The 20,706-nt window shown below is 37.8% G+C and overlaps 2 protein-coding genes across 3 annotated transcripts in view; both read right to left on the bottom strand.

Annotated features, from left to right (window-relative positions):
* cdv3 (carnitine deficiency-associated gene expressed in ventricle 3) lies at positions 1 to 6,448 on the bottom strand. Its single transcript, XM_079488283.1, has 5 exons — positions 6,023 to 6,448; positions 3,379 to 3,455; positions 3,092 to 3,219; positions 2,812 to 2,977; positions 1 to 1,284 (listed from the first exon to the last, which is right to left on the bottom strand). The coding sequence occupies exons 1-5, from the start codon at positions 6,215 to 6,217 to the stop codon at positions 1,158 to 1,160; spliced, it is 693 nt and encodes a 230-aa protein (XP_079344409.1). The 5' UTR covers positions 6,218 to 6,448; the 3' UTR covers positions 1 to 1,157.
* Positions 6,449 to 7,436: 988 nt separating this feature from the next.
* The window catches only part of tmem108 (transmembrane protein 108), a 50,020-nt gene continuing 36,750 nt past the window's right edge, over positions 7,437 to 20,706 (bottom strand). The window contains exons 4-7 of one of the 2 annotated variants that reach the window (XM_079447719.1): positions 11,134 to 12,282; positions 10,765 to 10,919; positions 9,601 to 9,649; positions 7,453 to 9,204 (exon numbers count right to left, since the gene is read on the bottom strand). In XM_079447719.1, the coding sequence (XP_079303845.1) occupies positions 9,608 to 9,649; positions 10,765 to 10,919; positions 11,134 to 12,282 (1,346 nt within the window). In that variant the 3' untranslated portion in view covers positions 7,453 to 9,204; positions 9,601 to 9,607. Of the gene's footprint in view, positions 9,205 to 9,600; positions 9,650 to 10,764; positions 10,920 to 11,133; positions 12,283 to 20,706 lie in introns of both variants that reach the window. The other variant, XM_079447718.1, reaches the window with a different exon arrangement.

Consider the following 20,706-nt stretch of genomic DNA (forward strand, 5'->3'; position numbering starts at 1 on the left):
GAGATTAGAAAGGTTAAGCTTTAATAGTTTGCCAATAATGATGAAATCAAATAAAATGAGCAGAATGGGATAGTAAGAGCGATGGAGGGGTTAAAGGGAAATTGTTAAAGAAGATCTAATACTTGCAACGTTTCAACAAACTACAATTTACAACTACATTCTTACAGAGGGATGCCAAGGTTGTTTTAACTCCTCAGAGTGGCAAGATTCAAGCAGGCATTTGCTCAAAACACGACCAGGAAGTGTCTTCCAGAACAATATTTAACACATTATCTTAATATATATATATATACATACATATATGTGTGTATATATATATATATTTTTATATCCCATCACTTTCTTTTTCCACAGTAAGGTCACTTTAAATAGTAAATTTGAAGACTAAGCGTTTCATGCCCTATCGACAGATCTTGCACAAAGGCCCGCAATAAGAAACACAATTATCAAGTTCAAGGTGAAACACTGAACGATCCTTTTTGGCCATTCTAAACTCAGGACCTGGTCGACATGGTAACCACAGATATGGAACTGAGGTAGTCTCCCCTCTCTAGTGCCCAAACCAAAAACTCCAGCTTTGCGCAAAACAAAATGGAAAAAAAAGAAAAGGTAAATCCAAAATTTTGGGAGCTATACTGATGTAGCAATGAAAAAAGGAACCTCAACAGCAGTTTTTTTATTTCTAACCCAATGTCTCCATCTTCAAAGTGGCTTTTCTTATTTTTGAAGAGTTGACTGATGTCCAGTGGCTCTGCCAGCCAACCAACCCCATGAGGAAGCCTGCCGTAATAAACGCTTGGTGCCTTGCTCGCTTGATGCAGTGTCATTCATCTTGGTGTACGGTGTGGTATAAAGCAGATTTTTACATTTCAGTCAGTTCCTGTAGCTGCAGCCTGTTTGAATGCAGTTGATAAGGGAAGCCTTTTATCAGCCAAGTCTGTGTGTCAATGAGATTCTGAACGCTAGAAATGGGGTGTCAAAACCTTGTGTGGGGTGGGATCAGTTTGATGTGTGTACGTGTGTGTGTGTGTGTTAATGGGCACAGGTATCTCCAGCTCGTTCAGGACTGCATCAGACAGCTGCAGGTCATGTTATCCCCCCTGCGAGTCTTGCTTTACCAGTGGCAGTAGGCTCAGGGGGGGAGGGGGCGATGGCTTTTATTTGTCCCCCAGGATGGCGTACTGGTTATCTAACTGTAGCTGCTGCGCGGATGCGGGGCCTTCTCCTTCTCTGACTCGGCTCTTGTGCTTGACCACCTCAAAAGTCTTCTCAATCTCTCTGTCCCTGGAAAAAAAAGGTTTCTCTCAATTTGATTTTCTCTGAACATTTAGCCACTAAAATAAGAGACCATTCCAAATTTTCGTTTAATCAGCATTTCGAGATGTATTGTGTCTGTTGAATTTCAATAAAATCAAACCTAAGGCGTGATATGAAGTTATCCAACAGCAATGTGAAAGACTTACAGCTAGGGATGTGGCGGTGATGAAATTTGATGAAAAAACACCGGTAGTGACACCAGAGTTGAGGAGTTTGCAGTGGGGTTGTAGAAGACGCAGCCGTGCACATGAAGCATTTGACTTTGTTTTGAATTAGCAGCAATTTTGTAAATGGCAATTGCTAAACGTAATGGTGGGTAAATTTCTTTCTTAACAAAAACACACAAAAGTACATTGACATTTGCTTAAAGACTTTACAAAACGAATAACAAATGCATAAAATAGGAAAGGAATATAAAAAACCTTAACGTCAAAACTAATAATCTCGACACACATCAAGCAAAAAATAAATACGAAACTAAATAAAAAACCTAACATTAAATAAGTTGCCTTAAAAAACGTTTATGTTAAATAAATGGCAAAGCACTGGCTTTTTAAAATTAGATCAAAAAGAAAATCAAAACGTAACCGGCTCTTGATGACGGTGCTTACGTATTCTAATACGGTTTTTGACAGTAAAGCCTCCGTCATCGTCTTCTCCATCAGCTCACTTTACTCTCCTCACATGATGAATGAAATTAACTCCTGCTGCAACACTTGTTCCGCTTACGCTGAATGCAGCAGCCGCGTGCAGATGTGCAGTCAAGTGATTTATTACTACAAAATGTCTAAATGATGGTGTGGTCGGTGCCGTGGTGGACAAGTGATGTAATCGGTTGGACACACTTTATCACCAGTGACACAGACTATCGCAACAAGCCTACTGACAGCATGACAAGACAGATGAAAACTCTGATAACCTTTTTTTCAAACTTTTCCTAAATACATGTAAAATATGTATCTTTTATCTTATTCTGTTTCTCCAGTTTTCATTTTCACTGGACACAATATATTTTTTTAGTTTTGGGAGAAATCTTGCTAGTAGTTTACAGAATGAAAGTAAAGTGATCATTTAACCTAAAACACATACCTATAAATAGTCAATTCTGGAAAAACTGAAAACCATTTTGAAATGGTCTCTTAATATTTTCCACGGTTGTATATTGTTCAGTAGAATAAAACATTTACAATTTGTTTCATTTAATTTAGCAACTAACAAATGAGAGCGCAATTAAAGACATTATCATATTAAAATATACTGAATATGCTTTCTAGGCATGCATTTCACAAAACTCTTTCAATTTAAAGGATTTAACAACTGTACGCATCCTGTCCCAATAAACAGGTTGACATTTTGTAATATCTGGCTGTCCAATCATTCATGAGTCAAAGATGTAATTCCTTTTAGGATTTTTTTGTGATTACAGTAAAGAAATAAGACTCTGGGAAATCTGGTTTAGTGACAGACAAAAGAAGAGACGGTTTAAAGTCTTACTTGCGAGTCTCCACGTGTCTGGCGGTAGAGAGGAGAGAGGGAAACTGGGCATCACTGAAGATCTCTGGGGGCCCTTGAGCTGGACCTCTCTTGGTAGATGTTAACCGGGCCCCTGGAGGACGATACACGCCAGGTGCCTTTGGCTCCGGAACCTCCACTTCCTCAGCTAACAGAAAACAAAAGATGGATTACAGATATCTTCCATAAAATGACAACAAAACCTATAAGGTCCATTAAAATGCTACTTAAGGGTATAAGAACGTCAATATTGGCCACTCACCAGGAGGAGCTGAAGGGGGGGCCCCTGATTTGTTCCAGGGTCCCGAGACTTTATCTCCACTGACCAGAATGATCTCACCATCCTCTCCAACCTCCTCCTTCTCATACTCTTCCTCTTCTTTCTCATCACTGTCAGAGAAAACGGACCAGTATTACATTTTGACCTCAGCATACAGGCAGTCATGTCAAAACATATATTCTGATACAGAATATGTAAACTGAACAATAGTAAGAACAGGAGAGTAGTAGGACCATCCAGTAACCGAGTCAATAGTTTGAGGCTCTTACGTTATCTGGAGGGCCTGAAGCCTGAGTCCACTGTAGTCCACTTCCTTTTGCTCAAATTCCTTCCATTCCTCATCCTCCTGAAGATTTAGAAAGAGAGAAAGGTGGGTTTATGCAACTCTACAGAACTACAACATTTCAAGGGATAGTTCACCCAAAAATTAAACTCCTACCATTAAGTACTCACCCTCAATTTGTTGCAAATCTGTAGAAATGTATTTGTTCTGCTGAACACAAAGAAAGATATTTGGAAGAAGCTTGTAACCAAACAGTTCTTGGCCACCACTGACTACCATAGTAGTCAACAAAAACTACTATACAGGTTTGGAACAACTTGAGGGTGAGTAAATCATGACAGATTTTTTTTGGGGGGGGGACTATCCCTTTAACCTCAATCTCTGGCAAATTTCAGATAGTCAAATGAAAACACTGCACACTTTGTCATGGCATCAGTGAAATATTTTCACACCCTCTGTGTTTGTTTAATGACGAATCGCATTTTGAAACCTGCTATTCAAGTGTCCCGAGCGTACAGCGGCATCACAGGACTGTCTGTTTCTCAGGGTGTTCATCATAATAATAAATGAAACAAAAAAAATACAGTTTTGTGATGAAACGCAGGACATCTCTCCTCTGGCTTGTATCCTTAACATGTTTTCGTTCGCACGATAAGCAAAATCCGAACTGTTAAACTGACGCACAGATCTCTTTCAGGCCGTTTAATTCAAATCTTAAACATCAGATGGTAAAATAAAGTCAGCTTGACTTCTATTTGACAATTTTCACTTTTCAATCATAAACGTATTCTGATCAACAGCGGAGAGGATAAGTATTTCCTCTGAATTTGGAAGCACAGGCACAGATTTCCATAGGAGACTAATGGAAGCACAGGAAAATAAATTCATTACTTCATCTTCACAAAAATGCTACTTTTTTTAATTTAAAAATTTAAATGTAGTCTCTATGTGCAAATACTAATTGTAAAAGACTTAAAAACCCTACATGTGTATTAAATTTTTTTTTCTTATACACCTAACTTGGAAATGGGTAGTTGACAGATTTATATGCAAATTTGTCCTAACAGTTAAGATAAATCTCTATGCTATTTTATATTTGAATATAAATAATAATAATGATATAAACCATGTTATATTAATAGTTTGTTTTCTAAATTGCTGTCACACCATAGGACACATGTGTGATTTATTTGTCAACTACGCAAATGCGTTGGGCCACACACAAACACGTTTCATTATATTAGTACATCATAACTAGGGATGCACGATAAATATAACATTACAAATGTCCATTTATCGTCCGATACCGATATGGCCGATAATCATCCCTAATAATAATAACAGCAGATAATAACATATAGGCGAAATATTATCGCAGATAAAGCACAAGTCATTTCATCTGATGAAACTTCTTCATCTGCACGCTGCTCACTGTTGAATACTATACAGTAATGTCGTGATCATTCTCTTACTGTTGTTTGCAAAACATTGTTGATGTAGGTACAGTATCTATGAAAGTGTAGGTTATATGAACAAAAGCATATTGTTTGATTCAGACTGCTGTCTTGAGACCTATTAGACACTTGGCTATTAAGAACATGTTTCAGGGTTGCTCGGGAAGAACATCTATAATTTGTTTGGTGAATAAAAAATACACGAGAACATTTTGAAGGTTTAATAATCTTTAACTAGTGTAAAGTAGGCTTGGTACATGATTTTCAGGGGGGAAAAAAGAGAACTAACCATTACCTTGTTTTCTGCAGTTGTCCACTGTTTGCCTTTTGTTTCAGTTTTAGGAAATGTTATATTAATATCAAGATACTGTTCACAGGCCAATATATCGGATGTTAAAGACTCATCGGTTATCCTTATCAGCCAAAATGTACACATCTGTGCATCCCCAATAATACTTTATATCAGGCTAAAGATATTTCCCATCCACTAACTCTAATATGATGAGGCTTTTCATTTAGCTAAGACCAGCAAGATGTCCTCACGATTTAGACATGTTAGTGACGATATTTGGCCCTCACAAATATAGCTAAACTTGTGCACACACACCAAAACCACGTAACGACAGGGATCTGATGTGAAATACATAGACAGCGACACGGCCAGACAAAAACTCACGACCCACATCGAGACTAAACTATAATATCAGACCGGCTTTTAACATCACGTGTCTAACCGTCTCCGGAGGAGAAAAATAAGCATATGGCGCAGTTAATAAAAGCCCTGCAGATTGATTCTCTGTGTAGTGGATGTCACGCCAGCAAACATGTGGCACTTCAGACCAATAACTGCCTTGCTAACATTACAAAGCAACATTGCCAGTACTGCATATAACAGTAACACGATCACTATTCGACATTGGGCAACGTAGTAATGTTGTAAAACTCGGTGTTAGCACGACTGACAGACGAAAACTAGCCTATCCAACTAAACTGTTAGCATTAGCTAAATGAAATTACTTGGCTCTTTTACACGTTTTTGGGAAAAGCACGTTTCCATGAGCGTCTCACGCGCTTACGTCCCCTCGAAATGCCCATAAAGGCGCGCCAGGCGTCTCGCAAGGTTTTACGACACATGCGTTATGGAGGTTTGATTTTCAGTTATGAAAGCTGCGTTACCTTCTCCATCTGCGCGTCCTGGTTATCGCTCTTCGTCGACTTCTCCTTCTCTCTTTTCGTCTTTTTTACAGCCATCGCGGCGCCCGCGGTCACCTGCTCCTTTCCCTTGCCCTTCTCCTTCTTTTTCTTCTTGTCTCGTTTGGCGAAGAAGTCATCCAGACTCTTTTCCGCGCCGGCAGGAGCCACATCCGCCATCTTATCCACGAATCTCTTCAACTACAAACTAAATAAGGTCGAAAACGATCAAATTCGGCGTGTGAAACGTCGGTAGAGGAGTCCGTGCGTGCTTGTCTTCTCGACGGTCCGTGTGTTTCATGTGTGTGCTCGGGTTAACGGCGTGCTGGGAGCAGCATGACACTGTGACCAGCTGAAAGTGTGCACACACTCGCCCAATAAACCGGATAGTGTTGCTTACCGTGCCCGTGCAACCCGGATGGGAATGCGGACTTGTGATTGACAGCTGTACCGTCCAAACGCTGAGCGACGATGGGATTCTTCCACCAATCACGTCGCAGTGACGCGGTCTTTCGGAACAGAGTTTTGGGTGGTTATACAACATATTGAATGTTATTTAAATTATACATTTATGTATGTTTATACTTAATAATTTAAATATTTGTTAAATGATGGCACTTTTGGCCATATAGTTTTTAAGAAAATAACAGCTCTTGCTTTTGTGTGTGTTTACACACTTACTGGAAAGTTATTTATTTTCTAGCAAATGTCCTTGTGAATTAATAGGCCTTCATATTATAATATAATATAATATAAAATAAGAGTTGTGTATCACATCTCACATATAGTTTGATAGTAGTTAGTAGTGGAAAGTAGGCTAAATGCACAAATTAAATTAAAATTAATTTGATTAAAAATGATGCACACTAAAAGTAATAGTGACAACATTCATCTTGAGTTTTCTTTGATTCTTCATAGATTTTCAAAATGCTGTAAATGTCACAAATTAAATGGTTTAATTAATATATTTTAAAATTTAAAGTGTCTGGGGCAAAGGTTAAGCAATATATATAGCATATAATGATTCAAAGTTTGAAATATTCATAGTAATGTATTTCTATGTACAGTATAATATATCAGAATGTACAACTGCATAACAAAACTGCATATCGATGGGATCAAGGGGGTTTAGGAAAACACACCAAACACCTGTTGCTGTTTTAGAGATTACAAATGAATGCATGATCCAGTGAAGGCCACAGTCGTGTCACGCTGAACAGCGCTGTGAATAGAAACGCTTCATTCAGCATACAGGTCTAACAGAGAAGATTCCAGAAAACTTCAAACAGAGCAGCTCTGGCAAAGATGTACTGTAGTGGTTTCGCCAAGGCATAACAAAATATCAGACTAAATACGTTTGTGAAACACTTGCAAGATAAAAAAACAACCACACAAAAATCAACTTAAGACCGAAGGAGCCTTCTAAGCTTTTTATTTGTATTGCTCAGCAGTAAAAAGTACAGTTTATGTGCTACAAAAAATAGACATGATTTATAATATGCAGGAGTATTTATTTTTAACTGAGCGATTATCTTTCTCTCCTTACATATTTGAAACGTGCCAGCAAATAAAGCATTAATAAATGGAGAAAACTGAAAAATACTAGAAATACATTGAAACAATACAAAAAATAATCTACTTAACACAAAGAAAATATGATGTAAAAAAAGAAGTTATGATCAAAATGGAAATTTTCAACCTCAGTGGCAAGAAAGTACAAAATAAAATAGTTTCTCTGTATGTATTTTGCCATTTATATCTAACACTTACACTCTATTACATCCAGCGATATTAACATTCATCTAAAAAACTGTACAATACAGCAGTAAGCACTGGAGAAGTGACAAGAAATATAAGAAATCAATTTTGGTATCATTTATTCTCTTAAAACAGCATACTTCAATCCACACACGCACACAACGGACAGAGATAGACAAAAAGATAGAACCACAAGCACACACATTCACACCCTTTACTGTTCTGACATTCTAACAAAAAAAATATATATATATATCGCCAACCTGTCAAGCAATAGTAGTGCCATTTTCTTCAGAGCAAATAAAGAAATATAACGGTTTAATAAAACGGAATGCATTTGTACTAATGCAAGTTCTGCTTATAGAAGTTGAACACAAACACATTCAAACAATTAACCAGAGATGAAATTGAGAGCATGTAACATAACCATACAAAAAACGTTATACTGTATGAGGCATTTCACTGTCTTTTTTAAAATTGTTTTGTGCAACTGTATTAAGTAATTGTAGTGTGTATATAACAACTAAATCATATTATAAATGAAAATCCATTTGATATCTTATTTAAAGACACACATACACTTCAAATCAGGAAGGATGCATGCAGCAGGACACATACAAGCACACAAAACCGTGAACATCTTGGGACATTTCATTTTTGTCCTTTGGCTGGTGACTCAAAAGTTCAATGTCATGATGCTTTCTCCACCTAACACAAACAGCAATCGACTCAAGCTCATCCATGAGTGATGCGACGGTTACCATGGCAACCCAGTGAACCCATTTCATAACCCTTCCAGAATCAATGCCCTTTGCCCCCACATCGCCTTACATACAGAATTCAAGTGCGGCAGGCTTTTTAAGTAATCATATTTAGTGTTACGGGTCACACAAACATCCTAACAGCACACTTCATTTTTCTCAGCATTCTGCGTATATATCCAAAGCCACTGGAACATAAAAGAAACCACACTTACTGGTTTTATTCAAAAGGACATAAAAACCCTTATCACAATTAAGCGTCTGTAAAAAATCCACATCAGAAAAATATCGCAGCGTTTCCCCTCATACTAAATAGCATTTGTTCTTTTTCTTATATTCTTTCGGCTCCTTGAAACCTGTTTCATATATAAACCACAGTCTCTGACGGTTCACCACATATACTGTATGTATTTTTATATAGATTTATTTGTATATATATATTGATGTATTTAAAAAAATGCAAGCAGGGGTGAGAAATCCACATGGATTTTGTCTCCATCTGATGCTGTCAATAATGGCCAAACAGTGCGTCTAGATGTCAGAGGCTTTGTCTCTATTGATAAAAAGAGTCTCTTGGCAAAAAGGGTTAACCAGAACCACACCGCTGTCACTGTAGTCGCCATTAGGGGGCAGGAACGTCTCCTGGTCCTGAAACACAAAGACATGTGAAAAGCATAACTACTGGATACTTGTCTTTTACCCTGTTTAAGGTATAAACATCAGACAACTACACAGCTGGACACAATTAACGTGGAACAATCAGGATTGCCTCAGGGTCTGTTTGCTATAGACTCATATGGTCATTTTTACAGTGCTGCTATTGAGCTTTATTGCCATGGAGACGAGGGAGGGGTTTGTAAAATGAAGAGGAGGAATTGAGGGGAGAAGAGGGGCAGGTTAAATCACACCTGTCAAAGGGTGAGGTTTATCGAGGTAAGAGATGATCTGCTTGGTCTACTTGGAGAGATGAAAGTCTCACAAAGACAAAAATCAGGTAATGGACATCTATGTTGTTTCTCTAACATAGAGGTTTTATACGAACACCTGAGGATCACCAGCATTCCAAACATGATCCTTCATCCTCATCACAATCCTGTCGGAAACCGCCATGAGCATAATATGGAAAAATGAAGGATGGAAAGGATGAAATGGAAAAAATTATTGTGACAACCTAACATTATAGAAATGCATTTTTACCACAATGTAAACAGGGGGGTGACATAGACCGCTCTTCATTGATTTAGATAGATAAATTCCATCGTATGTATCTATCTTTAATAAACATAATATACACTGTAAAAATATTATATTAAATCAAAAATTAGTTTCTATTAAGTTACATTATTATATTTTCCCTCTCACTATTGTAACATACTGCTAAATATTAATTGTTTATTTTTCACTTTTCACTTATTTTTCCAATTTAAGTTATTAAATAGATCATTATCTAAGTTATTTATTCACTAATTTATTTCAATCTTATTATTCATTTAGGCCTATTTTTATTTTTTACAGCTATTCTCTAGACTTTTCTGTGAACTCCTGTCATTTCCTTGTGGTCCTCTGGGGGTCCTCGGACCCCAGTTTGAAAACTCCTTTTATAGACAACATTCATCCATCCATTCTCGAAATCCTGCTAATGCTGTACAGGGTAGTACAACAAATATTAAATTACCAGTAAAATACACAGTGAGATAAATTAACCATAATGAACCCATTCATCACACAGTATTACCTTCCTCAAATAGTTAAATGCAAATTGAAACGTCATACATTAGTACTGTAAGTATGTTTATTAGCTGAGAATCTTTACACTCATAGGACATTGAGTCCAGTGGGTCTTTTTAGTTTTAAATGATACCTCAGTAAGAGAAATACTGTGGATATCTATTTTGTCCAATTTATCTTATTCGGATAGGACTAAGTCTACAACATCCAAACCTTTCTTTGTTGTCAAATCTTATAGATATTCCCTGTTTTTTAATTTAGTAAACATTTTCAGTAAATCTAATTCCTTTGATTAAAATCGAATTCAGACCGCGTTAGTTTAGACATTCGCTGCTTTACACATTAGGGGTTTAAATGACATGCCTCCATAAAACCCAGATTTAGCCGCTCTGAGATGTTTTGGAGCCCTAGGGCTTAAACTCAGTCTTTAGATGTCCCATGTAATCTTAGGTTTTCTAGTTTCTGGTTCTCTATCAGTACCTCAGCTGTCTCCAGTGATTGTATCTCGCGTGGCAGCTCCACAGCATGGCGACTGAAGTAATCCATAGTGATAGCGTCATTCCAGTAGCTCAAGTTGTTCTCCTGAGTGGCAGACTTCTTTTTTCTCCTCATACAGCATACGGTAAGCAACACAGCTGAAGAAAATAATATATGATACATATTTCATATCTAACTGTTTTCATTTTTAGTTTTAGGACCACATCCATTTCATTTCTGTATGAAGTGTTTTAGAAACTTGCAAGGAAAATACTCTATTCCATTTTCTTCCTTAAAGTAAACGTTTCAGAAAACTACAGTATATAGAGAGGGATTGTAAAAACTGGAGGAGGAGTGATATTGGTAACTCACAGCATGAAGAAACAGGGAGGCTTATGACAAGAACCAACCACACAATGTCCATTTTGTCCAGGCAGATGGTGTTTTTTTCATGAGGAGGTGCCAGCGCAGGACCTGACTGGTTACCGGACCCCCACGGTCCTTGCGTGGTGGCTGGGACCTGTCTGTTCATGAAGCTCCCGCTCTCTGTGGAAGGTATCTTTGAGATGTCTGAATCATTCGCTGCGGGCCATGAGGCATCTGTGCTGTTGATAATGTTTGAGACATCAGTCAGGGGCTGAAGAGACTCAGCGGTCGTGTTCGCGTCCAACTTGTTTTCGACAGATCTTCCCCTGTCTGCTAACGGTGTGACGTCGGATGTTGTTATGTGTCTGAAGGACAGGGTTGGAGACCGGATTTCAGTTTGTTGTAACGGCTCTCCCACCGTTTCCAAAGGGAGTGTTGGTTTTTCAGTCAAACTTACGTCACGAGATGTGATGGCGTGGCGGTGTGGAGCCGACTCATCAGCGTTTTGTTTTGTGTGAGTTCTGGCGGCTGAAAATGATAAAGGTGATAAAGGAGATGATGGATGCTTGGCACCAGGGGCCACATCCCTTCCAGTCCCTGAGAAAAAAGATTGTCCAGAGGCATGATATCCACTGTCCAATCCAGTGGCGTTGATCTGCTGTCTGCTGATCGAACCGGAGGGCTCGAACCAGTTCGGAAACTTTATACTGATTGCCCTCGGTTTCTCAGTATTAGTGCTAAAGTTCCGGGCTTCTGTTTTAATGGTCAGCTGGGATGCATCTGCTTTATCTAAATGAGGGATTAGAGATGGTTTCTGGTCCCTGGGAATAAAAGCAAGTGTAGGGTAGACCTTATTGACCCCTGCTGTTGCAATACCGTCTGTTCCAGTAATATCATGGATTTTGGCAGAAGGTACAGTGGTCCTCGGTGTCTGGAGTGTGTGGACAGTGCTTCCGTGGATGGCCTCAAGAGGGGGCAAAGCTTGGTCGTGCAGCTCCCCATTGCTGGAACCCTCTTGCGAGAGCACTGGTGAGAGCGTGGCAAGAGTTCTGCTCCTCGGTGACATGGAGACAAAGTCCAGAAGGGTTTGGCTGGGGTGAAGCTCCTCTGAGGAGAACGCCAGCCCAACTGGCATTGACAGAATCAGGAACACACCTGTGAAAGAGAGAAAGACAGTGAGAGGGATGTAGAGATGATATGAAGAGTTCAGATGCATGCTCTCCACACATAGAGGAGGAAAAAAGAAACGAGTACAATAAAAATAAAAAAACATACAAAAGTCTATAACCACAAAAAATACAAACATCTGAGCAGCTTTCCATGACACCTGACTGATCAGAGTAGGGCCATTATTTTATCAACATGCTCTTTCAGTTGCTATAGAAACCAAGGTTCAGCTCTTAGAAGACGAAAGGAAGAAAGAAAGAGGTGAGACTCACAGAGCAATGACATATCAGAAGAAGACATGGAGAGATATAAGTGAAATGCCAGCTGCTGAGGTATCCTCTGTTTATTTTCGTATTAGCTGTTTAAAGGGTAACATTCATTATGTTACCGGAACCCTTCAAGTTCTCTCTTTACAGGCACTGACGCACATTCTGTATTCTTTTTTTAAAGGGGACAATGCACATTTATTAACATTTGCATCTAAAACTATCAAATGCCAGATTTACCCAAACAAGGTTTCATCTGTTGTCGCTAGGGTGATGGTGAAAAGTCTGTAAGATCCATAAGATATTAAAAATAGTCATGCACCGATAATTCATTTCTCCATCGATACGGATATAGACGATTATTCAGAGTGATATCTGTCAATGTTGATTCTGATGATTAAATGAATATTACTTAATATGAATTAATGTTATCAATTCAGATAATAACTGTTAATGTTGAAAATCAAACTATATTTATTTTCTATATGCAGATCACAAATTCATTGCATTTCCTGTCCTCTTTTGATTGACAGGATATATTAAGCCCTGATCATCGTCTGTTTTTAAACCTGTGTGAAAAATTGCTTTATTTGCCGATTATTGGCCGATATGTCGTTGCATCTCTAATTCCAAATTTTGTAGAAGCACATTTTAATAAATACAGCCATAACCACCACAAACGCCATATCACTTCAAATATGAACAAAAACAACACCTTATTCCTAACCACGTTTCATGGATGAAATATTTCTTAATACCTCTGTAGGTCTGGTATGTATGTAGTGCTCTATGAGAAACTTCACAGCACCAGGTTTTTTTGTAAATGTTTTTAAATCAGTCGTTTCCATCTAAGATATCCCATGCTGAGAAACAATTTACATGCCAGAGACCCACATGGTCAAGCATGCTACCAGGAATCCTGTGGCTCAATTTGTACATCATAGCATAAGCAGCGCAAAGGTCGTGGCTTTGATTCCCAGGATACATACATACTGATCAGATGCATACATTGAATGATTTTGTCCAAAATCATTGGCATATTTGCCATGTCCTGTTTTCTTGGACTCCATCAGTGAACCTCATCTCACACACCCCTGCCAATCCAGCACAGCATTAATAAAACATCACCTTCATGAATAAAACATGAATTCTTGCTCATTTCACAACAAAGTGGCGTGTTTAGATCAGGCACAAGCTACCAAACTAGCCTCCCTCTACGCATATCCTCGACAAACTTCCAAAGCATTTAACAAGCCGCTTTCCGCCACGGATCTGAAGCTGCACCAGACCGTTAAAATCATGAGCTCCCTGATCCAATAACATAAACATAACCTAACATAAATGATAAAAAATCATAAGCAATGTTCTATTACCAGAGTCATATTTTTTATATGATCCTATATACTGTACATTAGATACTGTGGCCAATCAAATTAAAACAGGTTATAGAGAAAAACATAGCTTAAATGGTATAATACCAACACATGTGCCCTGACGAGAAAAATGCGTAAATTAGAGCGCAAATGGAGACAAACAAAACTAGAGGTTTTTAGAATTGCGTGGTTTGATAGTATGTACTGTTACAAAAAGACACTAAAATCGACTACAGAGCTGAGCACCTCCGGTACCTCATAGATACTAACCAAAACAATCCAAGGTTTTTATTTAGAACGGTGGCTACCCTAACAAATAACCAGACATCACCTGATAAGAATATTCCAGCTCACCTTAAAAGTGAAAACTAATGCTAAACCTTTGAGGCTGTCCTATGAACCCACATTAGCCACCCCCCCTCTAGAACAGCTGCCGTGTTTCTCACCCATAGGCCAAGAAGAGTTGAACAAACTTATCACAGCATCTAAATCGACAACATGTTTATTAGACCTCATACCCACTAATCTATTAAAAGAGTTATTACCGGTTGCACTCAAGCCCATTCTTGTTATTATTAACTCCTCACTCACTCTAGGTCATGTTCCAAAACCATTTAAGCTAGCCGTTTTCTTATTAATAAACTAGGAAACTATAGACCAATATCAAATATTTCATATCCGTGTAAAATAATGGAAAAAGTAGTATCTGCGCAATCATGCTCTTTCCAAAAAAAAAGAGCTACATGAAAAATTTCCGATGTGCCACATCATAGCACGGAAACTGCACTTGTTAAAATTACAAATGACCTACCCCTAGCATCACACCAAGGCTGTTTTTCACTCCTAATTTTATTTGACCTTAGTGCAGCATTCGATACCAAAGATCATGCCAAACTGCTAGATCCCTTACAGAATTATATTGGTATTCAAATGCCTTGCAATTTATCCGACCAATATCAGTTTGTTCATTTAAATGGGGAATCATCAAATCAAATGCCAGTAAACTATGGATTACCTCAAGGATCGGTTTTAGGACCCTTGCTACTCTCTATATACATGCTCCCCCTAGGTAACATTATTTGAAAACATGGAATTAGTTTTCATAGCTAAGCAGATGATAGTCAATTATACATATTATACATACACATAGACCGGACAAACCTCAAAATTAACAAAAGTGGAAGAGTGCGTTCAGGACATAAAATATTGGATGACTAGTAGTTATATTATGCTAAATTCAGATAAAACAGAGATATTACTTATAAGACCAAATACCTGTAAACAGAAAATTCCAGATTACAACTTGCAAATAGAAGGATGCACACAGTATACATCAACAGATTTAGCTATTCTGTGTATATCCGAGCGAGATGAAGAAAAAGAGAGTAATACAAACACAGATCAAGAAGACCCTCAACTGAATCCACAAATGAAGCGTATATTCAAAAAGATTTAACATCTGTGATGTGACAATTGGGCCATTAATATACAGTATGTATTTCACTTTATTCAATTTAATATGTATATAATACCTAAATTAAAATGAATTGTCAGTATCATTCGTGTTGTCCTAAAGCGAGAATTCACCCAAAAATGAAAATTTTAAGTTTGTTCTTTATTGTTTACGGTTATATTTTTTTCATAAGTTTTTTTCATACGTTTTTTAAAAAGCACCCTAGTGTCATTTTAAAAGCACCAAACACATCTCTTTTAAGTTGCATAAAGCAATTATATTATATTATATTAAACAACTGAACAGACCATTAGCAGTCCATGGACTTTCATTCCTTAATAGGAATTTTGTTCCAGGAGCAACAAAGGATGGTCCAGGAACATGTCCAAGCTGGGTAAATCATATTAAACCACACCATCAGAGTGGTGGTTGTGCATGAATGAACGGGAGCGAGAAAGGAGCGACATTTGTCATTCTACTTTTTTTTGCATTAAAAACACTAGCCTGACCAAGGTAGCAATGACTCGCTCTCTCACTCAGCATAAATGCCACCACGCACACACACACACACACACACACGATTTCACACTCCTCTGACTAACAGTCTAATGGTGAGTGGGAGGAAGAGGAAGAAGTACACTTACTACATCACAGTGTCAGTACTGGGCAAAAGCTATTTTGCAAGATGAGCATTAAAGCATGTATAAAGGATACATACGTATAAGCATGTTTATAAAGGTGCTGCGCATCGTTTTACACTATCAATGAGCAGGGCAGATTCTAAACATCTGGGGACCCTATGCAAACCTTTGTGAGGGGCCCTTATCAGTTTTGTGACTGTAATTTATCTCCTGTAAATATAAATATGAGAAATAGTACAAATACACATCTCTTGTACTTCTGCTTTGCGTTGCTGGCGGTTTTTTTTTTATTAGAAGGATATCTCCGTTTTAAAGCCATGGCCATATGTAAAGACGCATATCAGCACATTATGCGCATGTCATCACATCCTGCACGAAGTCTGAGTATGTAACAGTAATTAAATAAATTAATATAATACACATTTTTTTCCAAATGATTCCTCCAACGTTGAATCTGCAAGTGAAAAATATTGCATCTTGTTTACGTCATAATGTGCTTTTGATTCGGTACTCAAGGGGCTAACTTCGCTACCCAACCCATTATTTTGAACTAACAGCTGCTTGTTTCTGATCATAATACTTTAGATGCTCTGTTGCTGTGGATGTATTTATGCATTTGGCAGACGGTGCATCCAAGGTTAATTTTATCAGTATGCGTTCCCTAAACATCAAATCCATGACCTTTACACTGTTTACACAATGCTTAGTCGAACATTACAGATGTGAAGAATGCAAACTGAATTTGCAAAGCCCTTTATTTTGAAACGAGCAGCTATGACAAACACATTGCAGATGCAAATGATATGTCAATAGCAATTCATTTATAGATTGTGTAAAGACGTATGAAATCAACACACATTATATCCATGGGGCGTCTGTGCATTTATTTGTGAGTATGCGAGCTTATGTCTATCAGGGTCAGAGTGGTATAATTAGTATCAGAGGCAGTGTCCTCTGTGTTGATAGTAGGTTCAACAGGGTCTAACACTGACAGAAACACCTGAACCCATCTTTTCCAGAGAAACAGCAGCAGAGCTGTAAAGCTTTCACGATCCAAGCGAATAAACAGAGCACAATGATGGAGAGTCCAGCGCAAGCTTTTATTCACAGCCGAACAAAGCGAAAGTTGGTGTGAGGAGAGGTGTGATGGACACAGGACTACATTCATTAGAAAAAGAAAATGAAGAACATAGGATTGGAAATGGATATGCATAAGTTCTTTGATATTCTATGACACATTGGTTTGACAAGCCCGAGCTTGCACATGGAATGATTAACCTTCCAATAATTACTTTCTCTGTTGAAAATGACTTTTTTTGCAATTGCATGCAAAGTGAAATGAGGCATCATCTGATTTACAATGCAATGTTCTGAGATGGATTGGTAGTGAGGACTTTCCTTTTAAGTTTGACTACATACATGCAGTACAGAAACTTTCACCAAATAATCAATTTGAATCTGCTTGTCACCCCAAACTGTTGCATTGAATCTGAACATAGTTGATGGTCAAAATCAATAACTTTTACATTGGATATACAGGATATTCTTTACAATTACATTTTTGGAATGTAGATTTTTTGTATTTTTGTGGATTTGAGTGAGTCTATGTGCTTATGTTGGCCAGGTCTAGCATGTGGCCATGTCACCCAGCAACTCATTCACCCTCTCCCCTTACCAGGTAAGGTGAGGGGGTGAATGAGTTGCTAGGTATAAGAATATATCACTAATAAATTACCTTCTGATTTATGTTGAAGCCGACCTTTATCCATTAGCTTATTAGGAAACTAATGCAGGAAAAATCATTTATGCAGTAAACCTTCAAAAAAGTCTCTGGAATGTATAAATAGCCTGTGACTTTCAGAAATGTCATAAATAATAAAAACAGATCCATCTTGCATACTGATCCTTGAACTGTAAGTCTCTAGCATCAGAACCACAGACACTAAGATCTCAAATGGCCTTGACAGAATGTAGGAGTTTACAGCTTTTCTTTCCATCCATCACTCAATATTATGCATCAGCATCACCTCCAGAGATGAGACAAGATGGCTCCTGCAGTATGAGACTGCAAGTGTTGACTGTCACACTTCTCAAACACACTGAAACAACATTTCCCCCACAATAAACTCAATAACACTTAATAGACACTGGTTTTGTGTGTTTCTTACCATTCAAAAGCACCAAGTTTGAGCAAATAGGGTTGCGGAGGACGATTTTAGCTGGTGAAGAGCTAATGAATATGCTATTGTATGGCTTCCATTAGAAAAATAAGTTTGTGCTATACTAGTATTATAACTATAAAATACAAAAGTATACTTTTAGTCTACCTTTAATGTGCTTCTCAGAAACAGACTATACTTGAAATTACTCGGCAGAAAGTGTACTTATATGGAATTTGGCATACTCTGTAAAATTACAATTAAGTATATGTATAGTACAGTCCAATGTTAGTCGCTTTGGATAAAAACGTCTGAAAAAATGCATAAATGTAAATGTATAAAGTGTACTTGGCGTGTAATTGTGTTTACTCTTTTGGATAAGTAGCTTATATTATACTCCAAAGTACGAACTTTCATAAATTAAAATGGAGCTACAGGCATTGAACTACAGTAGTAAACTCTCAGTATACTGTATAAGTACACTTTTGGTATAGATGTAAACTTAAAAAAACTAAAAACTGGCCCAATTTAGTACCAAGTAGTTTTGAAATAGTATATTACTAGTTCACTAATATTAGTACATAATATACAGAATAATTGAACAAGTATACTAAATACAATGAATGTATGGAAAACTTTGTCATTTGGCTGTGATTTATGGATGGCGAGGTGAGTGTTCTACCTCTCTACATGGTTTGTGCACTGAAAACACAGCCTCCTTCCACTCTACAGTAAAAAGTAAAGCGGAAATCTGCAGTGTGGCAGAAACTTGAAAATGAGCCCCATTAGACTACTGCTCATGCCCACTATCCCAATCTACTGTACAGAGGATCCCAAAATAGGACACAACAGGAGATGTCAGCATTAATGTTTTGCTGTGTGCTCACATGCAGGAGACGTGACATGTCCACACTGCATGATGACCACAAAATAGTTGAACAAACCTCCCTGTAGTGAAAACCTTGCTGGATGGCGGTGATACACAGGGAACCGAGTCATGCAGAAAATGTGAGGGAAGGTGCAGGAATAAAGGCTATTCTGGATGTTTAGCCAAGGCATCGATTAGCACGCTGTTAACACGTGTTCTTTTGATAATGAACCTTTATATCCTCTCCTGACCCTCAGTGTGCCGTGAATAGTGTTTTATCTCCGTCACATTAATTTGGCTGGGGCACCAATTGGAATTAGTATTCAGCGGTGACTTATACCTTTAGCCTTGAGACAAAAGTCTAACAAGATACTATATAAGACAGAAATGTTCAAAGGCCCTGTTTAACCTGGTGTTAGTTTAGCTGTATCAGTTTGTTCACACATTTAGAATGACCACAAGACATTTTCTGAATTCATTGTGATGCTTCCTGGATGACATTGAAGAGCCTCATTATGCAATATACTCGATCGCAATGCTTTTTTTAAACAGGTTGCTTATTGCAAGTTTCTTTAAAGTCCCAGTGAAATAAAAGATTACAATGCTTTTATTTCAAGAAATATTGCAGCATTTATTGTAAACCGTTTATCAATGTGGGTCATTCTCTTTTAAAAAACTATCTTTAGTTAAAACCTGAATATGCCCTTCCATCCTGTAATGACTATCCATCTTAAATAATGAATGTTGGACTTCTCATAAAATTACATTTCACTCGGAAATGTGTCAAAATGCGGAAGTAAAAACAATCGCAACTTCCAGTTCACGGGGACTTTAAGTACTTCACCAAATGATGTCAAACTAATATTTCCAGTGAAATCATAGCCGACAGCTCACATTATAAATGATTATTTTGAACTTACACTTGTGAATCAGTTTTATAGTGAAAACACACAAGCCACTCCTTTCTCATACAGTAAATTTAAAACTGTTGGCATACTTAGTAGATGAGATGCTATATAAAAGCTCTTTGACAGTCACACAAAGGATTATTTCGAGCTATAAGTGCAAACAAAACCTGAACAATGAATCTAATGATCGAATTCCACTGGTGTCTCTGTGGGAGTTCAAGTCTTTAAAGTAAGGGACACTTAGCCCAATAGAATTGTGGGCCAGTTAGGGTACTTCCTGTGTTGAGGGAGGGGCAGGGTGGTGCAGATGTGAGCTCATAGATAAGGCGGCAACCATAACACCCTATGATAATGCTTTCCTGTTTGTGATTTTGGTTGCGCTGATCCTCCATAATACCTCTGAACTTCGGGATGTTTACCCATCAGGAGGGTAGACAAGCATAGTACACAGGGTACAGAAGGAATCAATTTGTTTAATGGTGAAATCGAATCTGTTGTTTACTGGGAACTAAACAGATCTTACATTATTACTTCGGTTGCGCAGAAAGTAAACACTTTAAACAGGAAATTCTTGACACGTAAGTCATATCATTGAGCTGCAGTTTTTCAAAATAGTCCAAGTAAAATTTTTGTTTATTCTTTTGTATGGTGTTCAAGTTTTTGTTGCTCAGTATAGCAAAGTTCGTTAGAAGGGAAGGAAGGAGGCGGGAACCGGCGAACATTCAAACACGAAAACTTTAATTA

This window comes from Barbatula barbatula, assembly GCF_947034865.1.
Source record: "Barbatula barbatula genome assembly, chromosome: 23".
Taxonomy (NCBI): Eukaryota; Metazoa; Chordata; class Actinopteri; order Cypriniformes; family Nemacheilidae; genus Barbatula; species Barbatula barbatula.